Source organism: Poromitra crassiceps (genome assembly GCF_964638095.1).
Source record: "Poromitra crassiceps genome assembly, chromosome: 1".
Lineage (NCBI taxonomy): Eukaryota > Metazoa > Chordata > Actinopteri > Beryciformes > Melamphaidae > Poromitra > Poromitra crassiceps.
The window spans coordinates 83,613,247-83,639,557 of NC_139623.1; the positions used below are offsets into that span (position 1 = coordinate 83,613,247).

Consider the following 26,311-nt stretch of genomic DNA (forward strand, 5'->3'; position numbering starts at 1 on the left):
GCCTCCCGCGGCTGCTTCCTCCATTCTCAAGGAAATGGCTTGCCGATTTTACAGTCATCAGTCACCAGACTCGCCGCTCTCGGGCCGCGCCAGCAGCAGCACACGGGGGATTGCAAATTTGCATAAGCCTAGAGTCGCACGGGGCTTCATCGGGGCTCTCAAACCCAAGAGACGAGTGAGACCTATCCACACTCGCTGCCAGGGAGGGAGGCTGCTCGAACTCGCTGCCAGGGAGGGAGGCTGCTCGAACTCGCTGCAGCAGCAGCAGCAGCAGAGCACTCGCTTGTGACAAACGCAGGCTGAAAGCCACTAGACACGCCCATGGAGGGAGGAGTTGAAGGAGAGGGCGTTCGGAACTATATTGTTTGGATGTCTAATCTCTCACTGATGCCAAAAATAAATGGTTAAAGTGACTGTTCTGCCTGTTTGATTGAATTTCACAAAACTGCGATTATCTCAGCTTTCACTCTCAGACAGCTGAAACCATGCTGTACTCAACGGCTAATATCTACATAACTACTAACTCTACAAACTAACTCTTTTAGACAGAGAAAGCACACATTCTATTAGTACTTTTCTGAACTTTGTGTTCACAAACTCCAAGCAGAAAAGAATCCTCGGCTCTTTTAAAATGAGCCAGAATCCTCAAAAAACGGCCTGGCAGAAGCTACCTACAGCAAAAAAAAAAACGGCTGGCAGTCAATGTGTTAAGAGTAACTGACTTACAGTTTACCTAATTATCATTTATATATTATTAGTTGTTAATTATCACTATAATTGGCCTATATAACAGCAAGCTTGGTTACTGACCTGTTTGTATATTTTATTGCCTCCTTTTTCCAGACCACACACAATCCTACTATTCCTGTCATAATGCTGTAAAAAGCCTATACTGCTGTACTGTACTGAAGAGAACTGACAACTAAACGGTTGAACTCCCATCTGTCTCATGTTGGCAGTTTCCTTTAGCCTACAAAATATAAAATAAATATATATATATATATCGGTGATCGGTAATCGGTAATCGGTGATCGGTCGATGATCGGTTGGGCAGATATTTCTCATAGGTGATCGGCAATCGGTGATCGGTGGCAAAAAACGTGATCGGTGCACCCCTACCGTAAAACAAAAAAATCTAATTTGCCATCGCGTAGCAGTCAGCAGTTAACTGTGTTTTCTAAGCTAAGCTTGAGACGGCCTTAAGAATGATTGAGGATGATTCGATGCTGAGCTTTTGCTGGTGGTGAATGTCTCACTGAACTAAAGCAGCAATGCCAAGTACATAAGAAAGAAACATTTCACTCAGAAATCCAGGGCATCACCCCTACATACTCACACACAACACAACACAACACGCGCGCGCGCGCACACGTTATATTCAGTGCTACTTACTAACTCCATTTGGATGGTCACCAACATTTCTGTGTCATGTCTTACCACAAGCACTCTGAAATCCCCCTCTGCAGACAGACTGTCCTGTCAAGTATGCAGCTATTGAAGTATCTCTTTCAAGAGATAGGCTACTACATGAAGATGATGCCTCAACATGCCTTTTCTTGTTACATCAAGAAATATTTCATTTTAGTTAAGCGGTTGTTCTCAGATCTCCACTTTTACTCATTGCTGTGATCTACAAAGTTACACCTATTGACCTGCCGGTGGCGCTATAACAGCCCTCTTTACATTTTGGTCCATAACTTTTGAACTGTTCCGTCAACAGTCAAAATTCTTCCGCCCCTGAATTCCTTGGCTCCTCCCGCTTCTACTCACATAGGCCCGCCCATAATTACTTAATCCACCCTAGCAACCGTCTACAAACACCGTAGAGACCAGCCGGAAACACCCTAGCAACCAGTTACTACACCCTTGCAACCACCTAGAGACGTCCTAGCTATACATTGCCGATTGGGGCTGCATGCAATTCCTACTATAAATAACCAACTATCCACCCAAATGGCTTTGAATGTCAGACAGCCTCGCCTCAGTCGTGGATATCACAGCATTGGGTGTGCCTGATTACTGGCTGGTAAAGCTAGATGCTGTTTGTTGCCATAGCTACTGTACATGATAGCCTACAGATCAGGTGCTGCCCCCCCCCCCCCACACACACACACACACACAGTCTGACAGTAGCCTACCATGCAGGGCTGATGTGGGACTGGAGGTCAGTGGACATACAGTACTGTAGGTGTGCAAGCTCTCTCAGTATTTACAGACTACTAAATGTTGCATGTAGATGGAAATGGAGGAGCATTTTCAATCTCTGACACACCCTTACGATGTCCATCTAGTAGGTCTACTTCAGTGATTATTATTTGTATTATTTTTATTATAGTTTTAGTGTCTGTGTGACAGTCTCTCTGAGTAGCAAGACCAAACAAATGGACTGGTGAGGTGTTGTCATTAACTTTTTTCACATTTTATTTATTTATTTATTTGTTTATTTATTTATTTATTTAAGAAATAATTACAACATCTGAAAACACTTGAGATTTCACTTCTTTAGCATAACTGTTATAGATCATTACTGAGGTCGAAACCCACATAGGGTTTAGGGACTACTTTGTTGTAAAAAGAAAATCATAATGTTGACACAGAATATGATGAATTCTGGTAATAAACTGGAATAATTTAGAGCGAATAGCAGGAAATTTCACTTACACACGTCACTCAAGAAGAACCCATGAAGACAGTGAAATATGTCTATGTTGAAACGCTAAGCTAAGTACCGGTACCCGGGTACCCCTGTCATAAGGAGATCCAAGGAGATGACTCAGGCCAAGAAATGTGCACTCATGGCAGCCACAGGTAATATTTCTCCATTCTCACTGCGAACCCAGTGTAGGGCAAATTTCTCAACCTCATGCACTCAGGGGCGGGACGTTATGATTGACATCTCCTTCTGAGCTTTAGGGATCTTGTTTCCAAGGTAACATACAAAGTTGTGTTTGTCTTTACTGGAGAGCTTCTACCCTCTTTATCATAACCATGTGTGAACGGCTACATGGAAATCTATTTCATGGGCTCTTTAATATAATCCAGAGAATGGGATTTAGAAAAAGAAGTGCCTGACCATGTCAGAGTCCCCACTGAGAGGATGAAGGAGGCGTGGCAGCTGGCAGGAGGAACTTGGTGTTGACTTGTCTGAGGTTATATGGAAAAGGAAAAATCAAAAAGTGGCAACAAGGTAGCTCAGCAGGCCAATGTAAATAGTAAATAGAAAAAGGGAGCTTCTTGATGCTTATAGAATAATTTAATAAAGAAGTAATGTACTGTAGGGCCCTACAGCCTGACGTCTTGTCCTTCTCTGAAGATGTACCGGTACTTTGTATTAACTGATTAAGGTAACAGTAACCAGATACACAAAATCAAATATAAACTAGAACGAACGCACCGCAGATTTATGCCTCAAATTGGAAGAAATTCCGTCAAGGCGCTCCTGAGATGTTCTGTTACTGAGCTTGGAAATTGGGTGTGTGAGGTCACAGTGACCTTGAACTTTGACCTTTGACCACCAAAATCTAATCAGTTAATGCTTGAGTCCAAGGCGATGTTTGAGGCAAATTTGATGAAATTACGTCAAGGCATTCCTGAGATAGCTTATGAAACTTTCAAAGCTGAGCATTTTGTGTTTCCCCAAGTTGTGACAATGGTGCCACCTCATTGGTTTTTTGTCCATGATGTTTATTGTCTGATTATATAGAGATACGATGGGTTTTATAGTTGTTTGTGAGGCTTGTGACCAGGTGGTGATGCAGTATGATAGGTGTGAAAATATCATAGCACGCTGCACGCATGCAATTATATATTTGCCTTTTCGCAATAACCTTGGAAGTTGCTTTTACCCAATTTGAATGCCTTTTATTTACATTTCAGTATGTATCACTCTCTGCTTATGCTGTTTAATGATTGTTGTTTATGTTTTTATTTATTTGAAAGCACTGTGCAAAACTGACTTCATATGTTTCGGTGAAAAGCTTCCTGGTCATGCAAAGTAACTGTGAAAAGCACCAAACTCAAAAACTGCTTTCGATGTTGCTAGTCTATATAGTATGTTTTGTCCTGAATCATATTTACAGTAGGTTCTGACTATGGGCCCAATGGTTTGTAATGAACTGTGATCAAGCACCTGAGGTTTGTCATATGACTCTGGCTTTTGGCTATTTTTAGACTGTAATTGCCTTTTATTACAGCCTGGTAAACAGAGGATGAATTGGGAGCGATGATCCGGGTTGTGAGTCTCAGCGTGGAGCCCAGCCCGACAGATCCATGTGTAGTTCACTGCCTCGGCCATGCCGTTAATGACAGCGCTAATTATTTCACTAAGCTGACAGCATCCCAATGTTTGATCGATGGTGGTCTCTGTTGACCTATTGATACACTCCGTCAGTATCCAGTGAGCACACCAGCAGGGAAGCTGCTTGGCTGCTTCCTCCCCCTAGGGACCATGTGACCACAGATAAACATCGTCAAACAGGAAACCGCCCCTAACTCAGACAGCCAGTCGAGAGGCATCTCAAGAGATTATCCTGTTGATAAGCCTAAACATCCAATAATAATGTCTGGGCAAAATAAACAAACACTTTAGCCTGCTGCTATTGAGGAAGGGCCATATTTCCCAGAAGCTCATTATCCTAGACAGGATGACAATTATGTCCATTTCTCATAGATCAGTGGTTTCTCAACATGGGGTCCGGGGACCACCAAGGGGTCCTTCAGAGGGAGTGCCAGGGAGTCCCCAGCAAATTGATGAATTGTTCAACTTCACCATTATTTAAATTGACAAGAAGTTATCTATCTCCTTACAATACAGATAGTCAAGGAATTCAGGACACATTTTCAGATTTGGGTCTGAGACACAAAATGTCTGGTTGAGTCCGTGGCGCCAATGTGGACCGAATTTAGTGTTCCTTGATATGAAAAAGGAGAATCACTGTGGTGGATCTGCTTGTGTACACCTCTGATTGTAAATCTGGACAGTTTTTTAGAGCTGCAACAATTAATTGATGAATCGATTAGTTATGTTTATGGCCAATAATTGTTTTATTTTAAAAAAAGTACAAAATATCTGGTTCCAGCTTCTTAAAGGAGATTGTTTTTACAACCTGGAGCTTATTTCCAGCTTTAAATGTGATTTTTACGTCACCCTGATAAGGGACTGTTGGTTATTTATGAGAGGGGGGGGGGTATGGTGCAGGGGCGACTTTGTTTTCGTTTTTTTCCTTCACCCTCCCCAGATCTATAAATATTTTTCCATGTCCCTCCCTGAGTGACTGGAGATAAATGCATGACCCTCCCTCCACCATAAATAACCACACTTTATCATATTCACACCAAAGGTAGTATTGAAGAAAATATGACCTTTTCCGATGATTTGGCTACGTTTGATAGCACCCTATGACATTGGGGGAGAGAGGGGGCGGGGGGCCTATAATGTTTAGTAGGCTACCCAGTAGGGATGTTCATTTTGAAAATTTTCCAAAATCGATAATTGGTGAAAATTAACGATCAATTATCGATTATCGATCATATTAATACTTAGAAAATTTTCAATATTTTCATTTTTTTTTTTTTTTTTTTTTTACAAAATGAATGCCTATGGCAGAAAATATGAAAGACAACGTGTTCTCCTCAATGAACTCTTTATTTCAATGTGTCTCCCCTCCAACACTGCTGTCCCCGGCGCATGCCGGTGTGAATTATCCCATGTTTAAATCAGTTTTGTTGGCACAAAGGCCCGTGCCCAGCCAGAAAACTAGAGACTATATGAAGCTCCACCTCACGTTAGTCGGCTGTGCAATGGAGTGGGGCGAGGAGGAACGAATTCCACCCAAACCTAGTCCAAAAAAAAAAAAAAAAAAAAAAAAAAAAAAAAAAAAAAAAAAAAAAAAAAAAATTTTAATAATTAAAAAATCGATCCAAATGCCACAGGATCGATTCCAATCCTTAACGATCAATTATCGATTTTCGATAATTGATGAACATCCCTACTACCCAGCCCAATAACTCATCTCCTAGTTATAAAGCCTACAGTAGCCTAGCCAGGGCCGGCGCGTGCCATTCTGCGGCTCTAGGCGAGAACAAATTATGCCGCCCCCAATTGGCAACACCATACCAGCATCAAAGTATGCATGACGCAATATGCAGGCATTTTGCACATCCATACCTACATCCTACCTACAAGATCCTTGTAGGATCTTGTAGGTAGATCTACCTACATCCTACCTACAAAAATAACGCACCACAGGTCTGCACAGGTCTGCATAATAACTCCAATAACCACAGCAGTCATGATACAGCACAGATATTTTCCAAATAATCACATTTTTCAGACCCTCAAACTATGCAAATCTCTCTTATCTACCACTTTCTCATGTGCATAAAACACGGAATGTGCGCACGGCGGCGCAAGCACAGTAATATAAGACGCACAATGTATTTAGCCTATAGCCTATATCATCAGCAGATTCACAACTTAACAAAGGCGAGTTGTTGTTAGGAGCTGTTGGCAAATAAAGCTTGTTTACCTTTCAGAAGTGGACACCAGCGGGGGCTGCGTCAGCAAAGGTCTTTAAATAAATCCAATCATCCTCTATATCATCCTCTGCCAGTTCATTTTATATGGAGATTGTTGCCAGTCCATTAAGTCTGTCTTGTTTCATTGTAGGCTACTACTGCAGAGGTAGTTTCAACTTTGAGAAACTTCAGATATTGTATCTTGGAATTTTGGTCTCTCCAATGAATGGGCAGGCAAAGTGCGCACTGCGCACCGCACAGGGAAACAGATTGTTTTGGAACCCAGAAACAACGTTAGAAATATCGCGCTAATTTACTGATTACACTAATACTGGTACACACATATGAGCACATGGCCTAGGCTATCTTAACCTAAAGTTAATGATGTAAATTAGTCTACTTGTAGGCTACCGGTATGTCCCTTTTCCTCATTCAAGCGGGATGGAGAATACATGATGACCCGCCCTCCTCTGCCTCTGATTGGCTAGTAGTAGTGCTTGTTTAGGCATGAGGAGTGATGATTGGTTGGGTTAGGGTAAGAATATCAGGGTAAGCCAATCAGAGGCATAGTAGGGCGGGCGGTTCGTGCCCGCGGACAGCGGGGAGAGAATGGAAGAGGCAGAGCGCTGGAGAATATTTGGAGAGCTGCAAGTGAAGGCGCACAATTTGCCGCCCCTCCAAGTGCCGCCCTAGGCGGTCGCCTATATGTACGAACCGGCCCTGAGTCTAGCCAACTGCATATGTGTCAACAATTCCAGCTCTGAAACAATATAAAGCGATGATAAACGTTTCCAGTCAATGCACCAAGCAAACAGCAGGACCGAGAGGGCCTGTACACAGTGCATAGGAGCAGCGGTTTACGTGAAAGGAAGGAATGGGAGATACCAAGTCCAGTCACCATACAGGTAAACCATAGATATAAATAGGGGAGTAAACACGAATTTTGGAACGAAAAAATGCATTTAAAATATATACAAAATACAAAAAATGAATGTTGTATAACCCTCCCTAAAGCCAAAATAAAAAACACAAGTCCCTCCCCAGTACTCAAAAAAATATTTGATACCCCTCCCCCTTTCTGCACCATACCCCCCCTCTCATAAATAACGAACAGTCCCTAAGTTCGGTTTGATATATGCGCTGAAAAGCTAAATTTTTTTGAACTGCTACCTGAAAACGAGGAAAACAGGGCATGTGAAATGCTTGTATTTACTAGGGCTGTTGAAACGAATTTCGGTATTCGATTATTATTCGATTTGCATAAATATTAATAAACCTTGAATATTATTTATTTTGGAAAACAAATATATATATATATTTTTTTTAAATATATATATATGGCGAATCTCGTCCGTCTCGCCTTGGCTAATCAGCATGTTGTATGCTGGGTAAGTCAAACTCCCTTTTTACTACCGTAAATTCCGGACTATAAGCCGCGGCTTTTTTCCCGTTTTTTGGCCTTTTTTGGCCCCTGCGGCTTATATAACGGTGCGGCTTATCTATGGATTTTTTCCAAAAAAAAAAAAAAAATCTCTCTTTTTTAGCACTCTTTCTAACTATAAATCCACTTCTGTTTTAATTTCCTCTCTTGCCCTCTTTTAACAACATAACATAACATAACATAACATAACACAACACAGGTAAGCAGAAAGAAAAAGACGAAGCAATCACCGCCATGAATGAGGAAATGACTCACCTGCTGGAGGCTGGAGATACACGGCTTGGGCTAAACTTTTACTCCGTGAAACACTATCGATTAAGTCCGACATCGCTCAGAGGTTTGAGCAGCTTGAAAACAAGTTTGAAAACGTGCAGAAGTCCATCCACTCACTCACTAAAGAAAATAATGCAACCGTGAACAGAGTTTCTAATGCGGAAAAGCGCATCAGCGCACTGGAGGACAAAAACAACACAGTGAGTCCGAAAGTGGATAAAATGCAAAAACATCGAAACGCTGCACACGCAGGTTGATGACTTAATCAGCAGGAGTAAAAGAAATAACATTCGCCTGATCAATGTAAAAGAGGGAGCTGAGATTTGTGACATGGACGCTTTCGTGGCAAAATCCTGTGTTACATCCTGGACCTGAAGGAAGGCGAGAAACCACCAGAGGTGGACAGGGCACACCGGGCGCCTCGGCCACGTCCAGACCCCGGCCTGCCACCGAGGGCCATCTTCATCTGCCTACTCCGCTGGCCCGACCGTCAACTCATCCTCCAGGCTGCGGGGAAGAAGCCCCTCACCTGGGAGGGTACGCGCTTTTTCGTCCGGCAGGACCTCTCCGCGTTGGTGCAACAGAAACGCGCAACATACAACAGCATCATCGAAAAGGTTAAAGTCAATGGATATCGCTTTGGCGTACTGTACCCAGCGAGACTCGTCATAACCATTGATGGACAGCGGCGGAACAAGAGCTCAAAGTGAAACTGCCAAATATCTTTTGAGTTGGACTGGTCAATAGTACTGTGAGTAACTAAAATAAAAAAAATAAAAAACGGAATTCTCTCTTCTTTAGCACTCTTTCTAACTATAAATCCACTTCTGTTTTAATTTCCTCTCTTGCCCTCTTTTCACCACACCGCGGACACTGTGTGCACTGTAAAAAAAACAAAAAATACCATTAAAACACCCGCGGCTTATAGTCCGGTGCGGCTTATATAAGAAAAAAATAGTCAACTTTGAAGGTGCGGCTTATACACCGGTGCGCCTTATAGTCCGGAATTTACGGTAACTTTCCATCTGACAGCCTTGTGGTTATTTCGTTCTGCCGTGGTATGTTGCGGGTCCAGTTCATCTAGACACGAGCCTATCTCTTTTTAGAACCTAACCCGTGACAATGTGAATCATGTTGTCACATGTGATGAACTTTCTGAGTCTGGAACATAGGTCTGGAATCACAATAGTGAGCATGCACTCATACAGTGTACAGTAACGTTCCAGTAGTCTGCCAGACTATCTCCCTGCACCGGGAGCATTCAAGTAGCCCAATACAGCCTCATATGGCACAAGTGAATCAATCGCATTGGTATTCAACAAACATAACAAGTTGCTAATCTGCGTTAAGTGCCGCTAAATGTCGTGCATAATTAATTAATCACTCTGCATCAACTCACGGAAGTGGTGGATCCCGTCAATATATCAAATGAAAAACTATCAGGCAGAGGCAAAAGCAGTCAAATAGCTAGTCATTCTTCATACAATAGATATTTCTGATACCAAGGCGCATGTGAATAATCCAGGGACAATTTTCATGAAAGACAACATGCTAAAGACCATTTGATTACAGTTGACAAGTCAGCCAGGATAGAACGGAAAACTCCCGTTCCAACCTTCAAACTAAAAGTACCATTGCAACTTTTTTTTTGGTGTGATCCGAAATACCACAAGTAGGCCTACCAAAGAGGAAAAAAAGAAAACATTTGCATAGAAACCTGTTTTAAATTAACATAATGTTGTGCCTTCAAAAAGTCAATTTTAACCCGCAGTGAGTCATGCAGTATTGACGCTTTTATTTTGAAAATAAAATCGTCTAGCTTCCGTTTAGGCTACTGGGTTCAGTTGGGCTCAGTATGAAAAATGATCAGTGAAGAAAAGATCGCCTTGACCACAGATGGATGTGACACGAGTTTAATCTTCTCATGTCATCTATCTATCTCATGTAGTTTAATCTTCTCATATCTATCTCATTCAATGGTCAATGTTACAGGTTACCACAGGACATTTGAGTGGTTGGACTGCCCTCTAGTGGACAGAATGGTACATAACAACAACATGCTGATTAGGCTTTATGTTAAAGGCCCAATCCGTCAAAACTCACTATTACTGACGCCGGTGGCCGTTAGTGTAACTGCAGGCAGCGTGTGAACGAGCTGACGCGCGGGCACCATACTCGCACGCGCACAAGCAGTTGCCTGGCAACAGCAGAGCTGTTCGTTGCTTTGTAACGTTAACTCATAAAAGTCACTTGAAAACGGCAACCTGGACAATTTATCGGTCAGATCAGCCTCGAGATGCCCAGGAAGGATTCTGGATGAATTAGGGGACGATATTGTGGCATGTTTGGTCGTGTTTTGGCTTGCGTTGGCTGCGGGCAAGTCGATACTCATGTTAACACAAGCCAGGAAATAGCCTGCTCCCCCTGTATGTACGGTACCCTGTAATGCCTGGAGTTGACCAAACTGAACAATCAAACAATGTTTCATAAGCATAACAGTAACGTTAGGCATATTTACGACTGTTAAATTCATTATCCACACAAGACGGTAACGTTATTAGTGGGGCTGGTGGTAATTTCTATAAATGTAAATTAATATTAGTTAGCCGCGATTAGCATCAAGCTAACGTTACTAGTATGCAGCCAACAGCAGTCAGAGCCTGCTGGCTGCGGGAAGTGGATACTCATGTTAGCAGAAGCCAGGAAATAGCCTGCTCCCCCTGTATGTACAGTCAAACAATGTACCGTAAACATAACAGACAGTAGGCTAACGTTAGGCATATTTCCGACTGTTAGATTCATTATCAACACAAGACAGTAACGTTATTAATGGGGCTGGTGGTAATTTCTATAAATATAGCTAAATCTATTAGTTAGCCGCATATAGCATCAAGCTAACGTTCAGGCAGACTCACCACCGCAGCTAAATGCAGTCAAACAATAATGTTCCATGACCATAAGCATAACGGTAGTAACGTTAGGGTTGCATTACTTCACACAAGACAGTAATGTTAGCAGAGTTTCTGACCAGGTGGTCAGATACTTGTACTACGGAGTGACAGTAAAAATCTTGAATCTTGAAAATCCATTAGCAAGCAGCTAACGTTATCTGGTCAAAACCACATTACAGTAGCTACAAGCAGCAAGTTCCCTTCATGAACCGAAAACACAGTCCTGACTCTATAGTTTCCCCCCGATGTCGGTCACATTGCTGCTGTCTGGCCAGACGGGCTTCATTAGATAAATATTTATTTATTTAGTCTGGACTTTTTCTGGAGTCTGTGTTGTTTCCTTTAGCTAGCAGCTAGCGACGAACGTAATGTTAAAAGCTACTTCAGCCATTTCCTGTTAGCGTCTAGGACAAGAGCACAAGCTTGTGAACGCGCGAGACGTCACATCCTCTAGCTGTGGCGGGAGATGCTATCCACTTCGAAACTGCGGTTTTTCCATATATCTTCTGAACGGCTGGTCGGAGAGAAACGCCCCTGGTCGCCATTTTTAAGTTACGTCAAGGCGCATTCACTCAGTGCCAATAATAAACACTTTGTGCACATTTATTTCTCGCCAAAACCAACGGAATGGGCCTTTAAGTCTATAGGTAAAATTAAAAATTAATAAAAGAAATCTAATATTAAAATAATAAAAGCAATGAAAATCGAATTGGATTATTGAGGAAGTTTGACAGCCCTAGTATTTACATCATGTAAAGAGCTTATTTTCTGAAACGCAGCGGCTCATAACCTTATTAAATCATATAGACCAGGGGTGGGCAATTATTTTCCCCGGGCGACCACATGAGAAACCCACATTGTTGCCGGGGGCAAAAAAAACTAAACAAAAACAAAAAACATTGTCAACCTCTAATTTTATCACTAGATTCAGCGTTTATTATATTGAAAATCACTTCAAAGAGCCAATTTAGGTCATCTCATTAGATTTTTCTAGCTTCATAAGTAAAATGGCGTGGTTTGTCTTAGAGCTCCCGGGCCAGGCAGAACCATCATGAGGGCCGGTTCTGGACCCCGGGGCGCATAATGCCCACGTCTGATATAGACAATGAGAGCATTTACAATGTATTAAACTTGGTTCACCCTGGCTCTGCTGTCCGTCAGATTAGAGATAGCAGCTCCTGTTTCCCCCGCTCCTTGTAATCCATATGACGTTATTCCGGACCGGCTCAAATAAATACAGGTGGCCATCGAATTCAAATTAATCGTTTATATTCTCAAAAACAGATAAATATCAGCAGTTAGCATGCTAGGCTAGCAACAGATCAGCTACAGACCTGCAAGTCCCCCGGAAGTGCTTTGACATGACCCTTGGACCCGGATGTGGGACTTGCAGGGCAGAGTTGAGTCAATCTGTAGCTAGCATAGCATGCTAAACACCGATGATAATATCTGATTTCGAGATTATGGACGATGCATTTGAATTCGGCCGCGCATATTTATTTGAGTTGGAATAACGTCATATATGGATTACAACCTGAGGAACTGGGCAAACAGGAGCTGCTATCTACCAATGTGATGGACAGCAAACCGAGCTGAGCCAGCTGCAGCAAGGTAAATAGATTGTTCATTTTCTCATTGTCTCTATGATATAATAATGATATGAGCTGCTACATGTCAGAAAATAAGCTATTTACAGGACATAAATACAAGCATTTCACATGCCCCTTTTTCAAGTTGCAGTTCAAAACCTATTATCATTTCAGTGCATGGGAATCAAACCGAACTTATCAGGGTGACTTACAAATCATATAAAGCTGGAAATAAGGTCCAGGTTGTAAAAAAAACCCAGCAAGTTTCCTTGCTTGGTTGTCGTCAAAAGAAGACATTTGAGGATGTCATGTTGGGCTTTGGAAAACACTGATCAACATGTTTGACCATTTTCTGACATTTTCTAGACCAAACAACTAATCAATTAATCTACAATGAAAATAATCGACAGATTAATCGACAATGAAAATAATCATTAGTTGCAGCCGTACCAGTTTTATAGACAAAAGCTTACACTAAATTATGTTCCTTTTTCCATGAGTCAGGCCGTGGCCGTTCTAATACTTTCATATGGAGTTATTGGCTGGTATGTTCTGCCTGGAGGCTGGGTTCTAGTTGTGCAGACCAGTGGTTCTTTCACATGCTAGTCTTATTGACATTTGAAGCATGCACATGCTTGCCATTTCTGGAACGTGAGCATGTTATGTGTTTGCCTTTCAACCTCAGCATCTGCTACAGCTTACAGAGAGAGAGGGAAAATGATAGAAGCAGGATAGGGGGGCTGAATTCTTCTCTGTGTCAAGTTTAAACAGATATCTGTCCCAGGAGATGCATCGTCAAATGCAGCACACTTTCTAAACTCCTTCCACCAACAACACTGTTTCACTTTCTTTACGACATTCTCTTCTCCTTTGACCTCAGCCAACGCATCACCAGGGGTCCCTTTTCATCTCTTAGGAAAACAGGTGGTTATGATTGTAAGTCAGTGCAAATACGATATGAAGGTCTTGCCTCCATGTGTTTTCTATTTGGAATGCTGCATTTGCTAACACACACACACACTCAGGTTTGGGAGGGACGCGGCAGATATTTCTGGTCACGTCCGCGATGCTGACCAAAACACCTCCACCCACTCCTCCCACCCACTCCTGCTCAGCTGTTTGGGATCATTCCACAGTAAGAGGGCCATGTGCTACTCCGACTTGATCTCATGGAAAGACTGCTGTTACGCAGACATTCTGCTGCCCTTATTCACTCGGGATGACGCCAGAGTTTGGGGGTTTTGAGAAAAATAATTACACTGAAATGTCAAACAAAGCATAGAGAGCAGCCTTTCAGGTCCTTCAAAAGTGGAAAAAGACCGATCTACTTCTCTGCTGTTCCACTCGAGCTGAAAGCAAACTGACAGCACTCTAGTGCTAGTAGGATAGGCTGTTACGTATGATACATGTATAAGGTAGGAGAATGACATTGTAACATTGTAAACCAGGTAGGAGAATGACATTGTAACATTGAAAACCAGGTAGGAGAATGACATTGTAACATTGTAAACCAGGTAGGAAACTGACATTGTAACATTGTAAACCAGGTACGTATGTGTGTTTTCATGTGTTTGTCATGTGTATATGTTGTGTTTTATCTTTTGAGACATGTCTGCGGTGGAACCAAAGACGAATTTCCACTTGTGGACAATAAAGTTTTCGTAATCGTAATCGTAGGAGAATGACATTGTAACATTGAAAACCAGGTAGGAGAATGACATTGTAACATTGAAAACCAGGTAGGAGAATGACATTGTAACAAGTGCTGAGCAGGAAGGGACTTCCTCTCTGTTTATGGGCTGTCCCTGTTTTTACTCCGCTATTTACTGTCTCTGCAGTAAAATGTCAGACTATGCGACTTGCCCACAGGGGCCCAACATGCCATTCTACAGAGTGCTGCAACATTTGCTCACAAGCTTTGGGTAGGGTCTGACAACATGCACCTCCTGGGGGAGGAGGCACCATCAGCACTTATCCTGTGGCCGCGTAGCGACTCCTGACATGCCAGCCAGCTATGCCGCACACATGCTGCTATACAATGAGAAAGCTGCTGTCGCTTGGCTCTCATTTAGACAAATGTTTGAAGAGTGTGCTGGGAAGCCGGGAAGCGTCACTCGGTGAGCAGCAGGCTCAGTTATGTGCAGGGCAGTGGGTGTTCTCAAAGCTCTCTGCATGATGCAATGACTTATCGGGGGGGAAAACACAGGGGAGTCAGAACAACAACAATCTAGCAGACAGCTTTCTCCGTTATCTTATCTATTCTGATAAGGAGACTTTGTTGTGGACACAAAGGGCTCAAACTGAATTAGTCTGGGAGTCATGGGGTTAAAACAATGACAATGTCAAGTCATAAAAATGTCGGTTGTCCAATGCCTTTGACAGTAATTATGCAATTTCGACACTAGAATGTCAAGTAGCAAAAGCCAGTTATGGCTAGTTCACACTATGCGCTCCGAGTCCCTCGGTGAGCTGTTCTGGGGGCTCGGTGACAAACCCGACTGATCAGAGGCAAATCACGTTGGCTCGGCGCTCGCAAATCAGCGCTCGCTTATTAAGTCTGAACTGTCCACAGACGTGAGCGAGGAGCTCCCCCGAGCACTCACCGACCAGTCACAGAGCTCCCCCGAGCACTCACCGACCAGTCACAGAGCTCCCCCAGCACTCACTGACCAGTCACAGAGCTCCCCCAGCACTCACCGACCAGTCACAGAGCTCCCCCGAGCACTCACTGACCAGTCACAGAGCTCCCCCGAGCACTCACCGACCAGTCACAGAGCTCCCCCGAGCACTCACCGACCAGTCACAGAGCTCCCCCGAGCACTCACCGACCAGTCACAGAGCTCCCCCAGCACTCACCGACCAGTCACAGAGCTCCCCCGAGCACTCACCGACCAGTCACAGAGCTCCCCCGAGCACTCACCGACCAGTCACAGAGCTCCCCCAGCACTCACCGACCAGTCACAGAGGTCTGACGGATATCTAGCCTGCTTAATATCTAGTTGTGTCAGGAGTGTCGTCAGGAGAGAAGAGTGTAGTGCAGGCAGACACGGCCGGAGTGATGTGTGCTGTCTGCAGCACGCTACAAACAGGAAAGTGGTCTGACTGAGGAGGTCATTCTCCAGGATTGGTACAAACTGCTGTCCCACAACCAAAAAACAAATGTAAAAAGCATTTAAGTAGCTATGCAGTTCGTATATGTTTACTAAAATCATTCTAAATTCGTAAAGTTAATACCTCCGACTTAATAAATCGAACATTGAACCAATTTTGGAGAGTGACCCATCGATTAACTCATTTATTAATTAAAAAAGTGTATGATCTTTGTCACAAAATTTGCTGAAGGTGTATTATCATCAAGTATGATCAAAAATACAGCAATATGGTTTTAAGTGTATAGATCTCCACAGGTGTTTCTTATAAGAGTCAAAGCAGTGATCTCAAAGTTGACATTAGCTCAGTACTAATCCACTTTGAGCATCATCCAAGCTCCCACATATCTTGGCTATGCTCTTGGCAGGAGGGTCCTTGCAGATGTCTTCCTAAGTGTGTACTGCTTTCTTTGGAATTTTATAAAGTAAAAAGGTTCAGGTAAAGCCAACAATGGAAAATGTTAATGCATTCCATTAGGACAAATTGGAAAGTCTGCAGTAAGCATGGGTACTTATAATACCAGCCACCCTAGTCTTTTGCTGGCTTGAAAGAGGAGTGAGCTGATATTTCTCTATGTTCTGGCTTGGGTGTAGCCGAGGCTTGGTATGGCTGGGGTTGGATGGCGAGATAGCCAAAGAATGCCATGAATTGAAAATAACAAGCACATCTATTGAGCAAGAAGCAAAACAATATTATTATTCTCCCATTTGCTCACTTTGTGAAACATCAAAACCTGAATTTCAATCCAAGCTTTTCTATGAGAAACAAGATTAATCAGCACCAATCAATCAGTAATTCATAATATGGCTTGTGGCCAGCTTTGGTCAGTTGCAGTCTAACCAGATTTGGCCTGGTTCTAAAGACAGTGGAGATGCTGGCTGTGAGCCAGCTGACAACATGGCTAAATCCCATCCAGGCAAGACAAAATAAATTCTTAAATCTTAGCCAGCTCATCCCCCTGTGAAAATGTCAATTGTGCCGACACCATGCCCTATGGCAGGTTTACTTAGGCCATTAACAGTACTTTAAAATGTATCACGAGAGAGAGAGAGAGAGAGAGAGAGAGAGAGAGAGAGAGAGAGAGAGAAAACATGCTATGTACAGTAACATTAAGGTATATGAAGACAGTGGTCAGACTCCAGCAACAGATTTGAAACAAGCTCCACTGCTATCCATAATTAAATCACAGAGAATAAGCCAATCCACACACTTGAAAGATCACAGGAGTTGTAGGCAGGTTCTGACATCTGTGCTCCCCTTTGTTCTGTCTGTCTCTCAGACCTGCTTCATATACTTAGAGGGGAAACAAGCCAAGCAATTACATCTCATGCTACGCTGTTATAGCCAAGTTCTTAGCCTACAGTTATTCATGCATGAATAGCATTCAACTACCAATGCCAATTAATGTATCATTTTGTAAATGCCTACCAAGTAACACAAGTAAAGTAAGTGTGTGTGTGTGTGTGTGTGTGTGTGTGTGTGTGTGTGTGTGTGTGTGTGTGTGTGTGTGTGTGTGTGTGTGTGTGTGTGTGTGTGTGTGTGTGTGTGTGTGTGTGTGCGTGTGTGTGTAATCAAAGCCATAAATTTCTTTAGACTTATGCAAAACACAGCAACAAGTGGTTTATCCTTTTTTAAGCAGTTATTAAAACGTGCCCAATAAATCTTTAATTATTAATTGGCATATACCTATAAGTAATAATTTGTGTTCTTGCGGGGGAAAGCAGAAGAAAATAGTAGCTAAACACGGTTTCTAAGCACACAAAACGGCAGTGGTTTTCAGGTCATGAATATTTAAATGACCTGCTACACTGTCAGTGTCACAGATGTGAGTTTATCGAGCTATGTTAAAACAGCTTTTATCTATCTTTTATCTAATAAACTAAAGTTGAGCGTATTTAAGGGGAAAAGGGCATAAGTGAATTGATTTTGATTGATATTGCTATCTGTTTTTGTTGAGCTCTCCATCGCTGCCTGTGTGGTGGTCTGAGAGGGAGGAGGGGGCAGGCTGGGCTGGCTCCTCCCGCGGACAGCAGCAGCTTATTCCCCCGAGGAAAAACCGTTATATCGCATCACTACTTTCAACATTACCACCATCCTCACGGCCCAAACACAATGCCAAACAGTTAACGGTACAAGGCACCAAGCAGACCTCATTCATATTGAAGTCCCATACATAAACTCTCCGAAGTTGAGTGGTTCAACTTTTTCAACAAGGTGAAGGCAAACAAAACGTGGAGGCTCAACCAGACTCCGAAATGTGCCGAACCAAAGCTGATTGAACTAAATGCGAGAGCTCAAAACAGCCTTCTAGCATCGTCCTGTGCCCAATGCCCACTTGTATCACAGATATTTAACAATTTTACATATTTTAATATGTTAACGTTATCCGAATGCTATTAAAAGAGCGAAGCTACTCGATAGATTACACTAGGGTTTGTGGGCTATCGAGAGCTTGATCCGCACATTCATTGTCCAGTCATGCGAAAACAGCGACTATAACGTTACATTTATCATTTTGTTCCGAAAATAAATGTAACTTTGAGCTACATTCTATTTCCAGTGGATGCCTGTGCTCGCGCTGTCCGTCTGGCTTGAGTTTACCGTTAAGTTAGTTGCGTCCAGAGAGAATGTATTTCTCTGCTATAAAAACCTCAACCAGAAAGATGGAGAGTCCATATGATCTGAAGAACATAACTCCCTCGAAGACAGAGGGGCAAATACATGCACATTGACATGATTTGATTGTACTTACAGTGAGTTGAGAGCAGAGTCAGGAGGCAAGCCAGCCGTGTTATCGCCATCTTGTAGTCGATGCAATGCTCGGTTTAGCTGGCCGTACATGCGCAAAGTACGCCTGGTGTGGATGGAGGAGAGAGAGAGGGGAGAGAGGGAGGGGGGCGGTGGAGAGAGGGAGGGAGGGAGGGAAAGAGGGAGGGGTATGTATTATACGGTTTCCATGGCTACTGAAAGCATCACTCACACCGAGAAGAATTTATAGTTGACAAGATGTGGGAGGCTTTTACTACTGTGGTCCTATAGGTAGGCAGGCAGCAGCTCTATGCTCAGATAGCAAACCCTTTATGTGCTGCTGTAAGATAGAAGTGTGCTTTTAATAACCAAGTAAATAAATAATTAGCCTTAGGAATTCTGGACACATTTTCAGATTTGGGTCTGACTGAGACACAAAATGTCATTAAATGGGGGGTCCGTGGCCCCAATGTGGACTAAATTAGGGATCCTTGATATAAAAAGGGTTGAGAATCACTAGCCTAGAGTATAAAGGAGATAAAAATCAGTCTGATAACTCACCATAAGTCCCCATATTGCAGGAACAGTAGGCTACAGTGGTTTCTGTCCAAGAACATACAAATATTCACCTGTTACTATACGCTTGTTTATGTGAAATTCCACAGGAAGGTAAGAGACACGTTAAAAAGTTGAGCTTAGAATTCCTCATCTTCATGTGCTGCTCGCCTGACTTTGATTCAGGTCAAGCTTTGGAATAGGTTACATTTTTTACCCAGGCCAAACTCTGTAAACTGTTCCCATGTACGAGCAATACATGCGATGGGTGCTCCTCGTCAACTGCTGATCATACACATGTTTTATTCCTGTTCTAGTAGCTAGGTTTTGGTCTGATTTTTCTCTGATTAGCCTACTGTATTTTCGGTGTAGCCTACTGGTCTGACTAGAGAGAGTGATGTCCTAGCATTTGCTTCACTCATAGCCCATAGACGCATACTGCTTCATTGGAAATCTTCGGTTGGAAGACTTATAAAATAAGACTTATATGTCTTTTCTCCACCTAGAAAAAGTTAAATACACCCTAAGGGGCTCAACCAACAACTTCCACATGGGACTTTGTATGTACTCTCCTATATCAACTCACTCACTTCCCTGGACTGTGAATGACAAGTCTGTTAGTAACTCAGTGTGTGATAAGTGTCAAGCAACTGTGTTAATCTCACTTTGTTGTACTTTATTTTATTTAGCTTTTGTTCATTAGTGGGAGGGATTTTATTTCACCTTATTTTATTTTATGTGTGTTTGATGTCAAAAATAAGAAATAAAAAAAAGAGAGAAAAAAGAAAAAAATATATGTTTATGTGTCAGCCACCATTTGATTTCATGTGTTCTAATAAAAATAGTAAAAAAAAGTTGAGCTTGGCATAAGACCCATGGCATAAGACAGAGTTTCCATAAAATATTCACTTACCATTTTTGCCCCAGCTGTAAATCACACGCCTGTCAGGCCAGCTCATATCTCTGAACCCAGTGACAGCAGGCACTCCAGCCCCATCACAAAGCTCTCTTACCTTATTCACATGGCCACTATTGATACAGCAACCCCAATCTGCTTAACTCATGTCAGAGTCCCCCCCAATGTAGATATTTGCTTTAGTCTGTATGCCTGTTCCAATAACATGCATTGTCTATAATATCAAGTAATTTCCCCCACTGAAGTGAACCCTGTAAAGTCTATGATGGCTATACACCAATCAATTCCATTTCACACAATAAAGGAATATATAACTCACAAGGCAAATATTGTGTATAGAAAGTGGAGATTTCACTATGCATGTATGTTATCAACAATCAACAATCAATATCAATGCTGCTCCTAATACTGAATTCATAAAAAAATAAGTGATCAAACGCCAAGCCAACAATACTCACTGATGTAATTAAACCTAAATATAGCACTATGTCTAATTATGCCCGCCTGCACTCTCTGTATTACATAAGAGATGTAAATCTGTAATTCAAGCGAGACTCTAACGTGAATCAGGGGCCTGTACTACAAAGCAAGATTAGTGGTTTAGCGAGGTAACTTCAGGTTTAAACCTGGTTTGGGCGTACTACAATGCAAGTTAACTTCTTACCGACATATATTTCCATAGCAACTTATGCTTCACACTTAACCTGGTCCGCAGCAGGTTAAGTTGCAAGGATAAGATTAGACCTTAAATACACCGCCCACGAACCAATCAAATCAGCAGTTTGGAAAAATGGCCAACCCCTTTCTGGATGAGTTTCCCATCTAGGAAGGAGCACGAATTGTAATGTTGAATGAGTAATGTTAATCAATGTTAATGTTAATCAAGGACTAAAGCCTTGCACTTGTTGGCTATTTTAATTAAGCCCTACTTACCACTTTGGAATATGTTTTTATATACCGTAAATTCCGGACTATAAGCCGCGGCTTTTTTCCCGTTTTTTGGCCTTTTTTGGCCCCTGCGGCTTATATAACGGTGCGGCTTATCTATGGATTTTTTCAGCAAACGGCCACTCGGGAACCTCCAAAATCTATGGATGTTGGTATGAGGCAGAACGAGAGCAAGACAGACATTACGAGAGCGAGACCCTGATTGGATGATGTTGCAAAAAATGTGCCTCGCGACCTGATTGGAGCACTGTGCCACTACTCTCTCTCAGCCACTACAGTAAAACACCCTCCCTCCTCCCTCGCTCCGGGGGGAAAATGGCAGCGATTGAGCCTGAAAGACAGTCTGAATGAAATTGCATGTAACATTCCCAATTCTATGTATTACATTCTAAAAAACTAACGGCAACATTTTGGAAGGCTAAGCCACACAACTAGCTCGTTGTAATCTAACATCATGCTTCAAAAGATGGAGAACTGGCTGTGTTACGACGATGGCGGCGAGAAGAAGAAGGAAAGAAGGAAATCGAGCAGCAGCACGTAACCTTGGCATCAGGGTGTTGACACAGAGAGCAGACGGCCGAGGTGCCGTTCAGATCCGACTGAAGGCTCAAGTTTGCCAGTGGATCCTGACAGCGTGGAGGAGTGTCAAAACATCCACGATCACCAACGGGTTCCGAAAGGCTGGACTGCTGCGTGATGAAGAGGAGGACGCCGCCACAGCTGAGGGCCTTCAGAGGCTGTTCGATTCCGACAGTGACGAAGAGGAGTTCGTTGGTTTTGAGAGCGACAACGAAGGAGAGAGGAGAGTGGCTGACGAAGCCACCCTGAGCCTGTTCGTTTCCGACACTGAAGATGAGGATTTGGTGGTTTTAGTACGCAGGAAGAAGACGAAGATGAGGATTAATGACTTGACTTTTCTGGTTACAGCCGTGTACTGCACCTTAGCCTAAAAGATGAAGACGAGGATTAATGACTTTTCTGGTAGGCTGATTACCGTATATTTTAAGCAGCCGTGTTCAGGGCCGTAGCCAGGGTTCCGAAATAGGGGAGGTCCAGCAAGGGGAGGCGGATTCGGCGGCGCCAAAAAAATTTGAGTTTTTTCCCCCCCCTTTTTAAGCCATATTTAGAGTAATATATCATTTTAAATCAACATTAGGATTATACTGTTGTGATGTCATTATTCAGTATATTCTCTTTCATGTCACCACCTGCTCAGCTCTCCTGTCAACATAATTGTAACTAACAAACACAAACTGTTTTAGCCAAATTCATATCAAAATGACACCTACAAACACAGGTACACAACCCAAGCCGTACACAACACACAAAGTTACTTGGACAGACTAGACACTTACTTTCTTGGTTGTTGCTAAAAAATCTGTCAGTGTGTGTCACTCACTGTCTGTCGTTCACTCGCTTACTGTCTCGCAGCTTGCTCACCTTCAATTATCTCGCCAGGCAGACAGACAGTCATCACTCACCACCATGCTGCTGCTCTCTCAGAATCAAGTTACCGCGGACGCGGCGTCAGATGACTTCCTGCCTGACCTGCCTTTCGTTTCAAAATAAAAGCGATCCCGTGTTTTTCATGCTTTTCCTGTTTTCCATGCAGATTGTTTTATTTTTTTACAATCTTCGTTCTCAGGACACTCTACAATTTTCTGTTCCCAAAGTCCGAACTGAATTGGGGAAGAAAGCTTTTAGGTTCTCTGCACCCACCGCATGGAACAGTCTGCAGTCTGATCTTAAACTTAATAGCTTAGTAACCTTAAATGGTTTTAAGGCTATGGTAAAATTTCTTGAGAACAGGCTGTCTGTATGCAAATGTTTTATTTGATCATTTTAATGTTTTTCAATTGTATGTGTTTATGTGTTTGTTTGTTTGTTGTAACTTTGTGTTGCTGCTGTTTCTTGGCCAGGTCTCTCTTGTAAAAGAGATCTTTGATCTCAATGGGACAAACCTGGTTAAATAAAGGCTAAAAAAAAAAAAAAAAAAAAAAAAAAAAAAAAATCTGAAATATTAAAAAAATCTCTGAAATATTAAGGGAGGTCCGGATCTCCCCGTCCTCATAGCTAGCTACGGCCCTGGCCGTGTTACTGCAACTTTAGGCTTACGCGCTTACTGTCGTGTTACAGGCACTTTATTTTGCACTTTAAAAAAAACGCATTTAATTTAGCCATTGATATTGCCTCGTCAAGCGCTGTAAGCTTTGTTTTTTGTTATGGTACTACTGTAGGCTATAATGTAGATCAGTGGTTTTCAACCTTTTTCATGCCAAGGACCCCTAAATTTACACAGCACAGTACATGTTCTGTAGCTACTATTGCACTAAATGGTAACACTTGAATACGTTATGCAAATATGCAACTTGTTTTGTTGAAATGTTAATAAATGGGAGCTTCCCCAAACAGCCATCTCTTTCCCGACAATCCCCTCTGTGCACGAACCCTTACATATGGTAATTAAACATCAAAACACCCGCGGCTTATAGTCCGGTGCGGCTTATATATGTAAAAAACAGTCAACTTTGCAGGTGCGGCTTATACACCGGTGCGCCTTATAGTCCGGAATTTACGGTATTCATTTTTGTGCTTTTAAGTAGCCTAGATACGTTGTTTGATCCCGCTGATCGATTGCAGCTGAATAGTGAGTGGAGAAATATCACTAAACCGGCATAAAAAGGTTACATAAACGTCTCCAAAGCGCACGGTGCCGTGTGCGCAACGGAGCTGAGACTGACGTTGGGTTGGAATTGAAATGGTCATAGCCTACATGCTGGAATAGCCTACTACATCTAAGCAATTTAATATGGGATCACCTGCACACAGGCGATCCCATATTAAGATGATTCATATCTAGGCTACTCCTGCATTTTGCAGCTGCAACTCTGTTGCTTTTGGCCTGTATGATTTGATTGAACTTCATATTTCCAGCATCATTATATGAAATATGGAGATATGCGACTCTGCTGACAATATGTGACCACAAAATAGGCTATTTTTTATAAATGAAATCTATGCCCGCACGTACCGTGTCAATTCAGTTCAGAAGCATTTATTTTATTTTATTATCATTCTTTTTTTTATTGATTAGCCTATAGGAATTATTCAATCAGTGCGACTAAACACATTGATTTTATTTTATTTTATTTTATTTTATTTTATTTTATTTTATTTTATTTTATTTTATTTGACGGTTACAAATTGAAATACAATATACTGAACAAAGTACAGACACGGATCATTATTATTCATTGAGCCTAAATGGTCTATAGCTACATACGGATTTTGGACTGAGATAGATTACACATTGCTTCCACAAAAGACTGTAGATAGAGAGCTGTAGATAGCCTACGAAACCGCTCTTCAAAGAAATTACTGGTGTGGATAAAAGTGGTCACTTTAGACAGTCATTCGGGAACAGTAATAATATCCAACGCAGATTTGCATTTGCGGTTTCATTCAATGAGGAAATAGGCGTGTCTTGCGCTGTAGGAGTTGGAGCAGTCCATATTGCACTCTGATTGGCAGTTGTTAAAAACCACGCCTCTTTTGTGGGCACGAGCTCCAGTGCACGGGCATTTTTATGTGCACGAGCTGAGAGCTTGATTAGAAAAACCTGGTTCGAGTTAACGAGTGGCAATCGACGTTCGTAGTACAAGTTAACTACAATCAAGCTGATCTGGTTTAGACAAACCAGATCAAGGGACAGATCCTGGATCTTCTTATACAACATTCGTAGTACAGGCCCCAGGTGTAGTGGTTAGGGTTAGGGCTACGTGCACTCCATTCCTAGGCTCGCCCGCTGCGTGGGCTCGCTATCACCCACCCTGCAGCTCATTGAGCTGGCCCTGCAGCTCCACTCACATACGCAGCTCGGGCGCTGCGCAGCCTCGCCCACAGTTCAGCTGCTGTGTGGCCTCGCCTGCTCTATTGTTGGGTGCAGGTGTGTGTGTTGCTCACAAAATGTTATTGCCGTTAAGTTTACGCATGCGGGTGTGTGTGTGTGTGTGTGTGTGTGTGTGTGTGTGTCCCTTAAGTTCACATCCATCTGTCTTTTGGCATCACTGATGACATCAGTGACTTATGACATCACTGATGAAATCATCAGTGGGACAAAAATTTAAACTGAGAACAGAGAACAGAGCCCACATTGCAAAATGTATATATTGTAGCGAACCGGGGTTTTACGTGTAATGTGGTGTTTCTGTGTTTAGCTAGGAACTGATATGTGTGGGTGTGTTCCTAGGGGGAAGGGGTATATGGGACCAGCGGCCGCGTGGCGGAAGTCAGTCAAGCCAGGAGAGAGAGCTGACCAGACGTGTGTTTAGAGCTAGCGGCTAAGCTACCGCTAGGAGCTGTTGTGTAGCCAAAGAATAAAAGCCTTGTACCAACTTCAAGTCTCCGGTTCCTTGGACGAATACCCGATTCGTTACAATATAGATAGATAGATAGATAGATAGATAGATAGATAGATAGATAGATAGATAGATAGATAGATAGATAAGTATATAGATAGATAGATAGATAGATAGATAGATAGATAGATAGATAGATAGATAGATAGATAGATAGATAGATAGATGCATGTTGTTGCCCTCAGGCTCTGCAGTCTAGGTTTGTGTTATACCGTAACACAGTATGTTGCATCAGTTACAATAATGAACATCTCATATGATCTTGAGAAAAAGGAATCTACCGTATAAACAGAATTAAGTGTAGCTATTATCATGTTAATCAAGTATAAGCATGTTGTTTTTTTTACTTGTGAAATCATGGAATTTAGAGCAACTTGTTTTACGTATAGCAATCCAAACACTACGATTGTAGACATGGTATAGTACCTACCTGTCGCAATTGTTGTGATCAAGATATCTCCCATTTTCAAGAGAACTGAGAAGACTATATTTAGGCAAATATGAAATGTGTAAACCTTTCCAACACCATGTTTACAAAGAAACATAAATGTACATAGAAAGCTGAAAGTGTAATTAGTTACTGAATCTAGAGAAGCGATGTTTCCTTCAGGCTGTAACTCTTCAAAACATTTCACTCATGCTACTGTACGTAATTTAATTGGAGAATTTTTCGTGAAAGTTCTGGAAATTACTCTCCACATCCAATTGATTCTGTATCACACAATGAACAAACAAATGTGTTTGTAAACCCTGACAAATGTGAAACACGCTGCAGGTATATAGAGAAGTGTTACTCAGTCATTATA

At 42.3% G+C, this 26,311-nt stretch overlaps 1 protein-coding gene across 1 annotated transcript in view; it reads right to left on the minus strand.

Annotated features, from left to right (window-relative positions):
• LOC310773893 (junctional adhesion molecule 3B-like) overlaps positions 1-18,736 on the minus strand; it is an 84,839-nt gene extending 66,103 nt beyond the window's left edge. The window contains exon 1 of the mRNA XM_083633889.1: positions 18,673-18,736. Coding sequence (XP_083490015.1) covers positions 18,673-18,721 — 49 coding nt within the window. The 5' untranslated portion in view covers positions 18,722-18,736. The remainder of the gene's footprint in view (positions 1-18,672) is intronic.
• Positions 18,737-26,311: the final 7,575 nt, after the last annotated feature.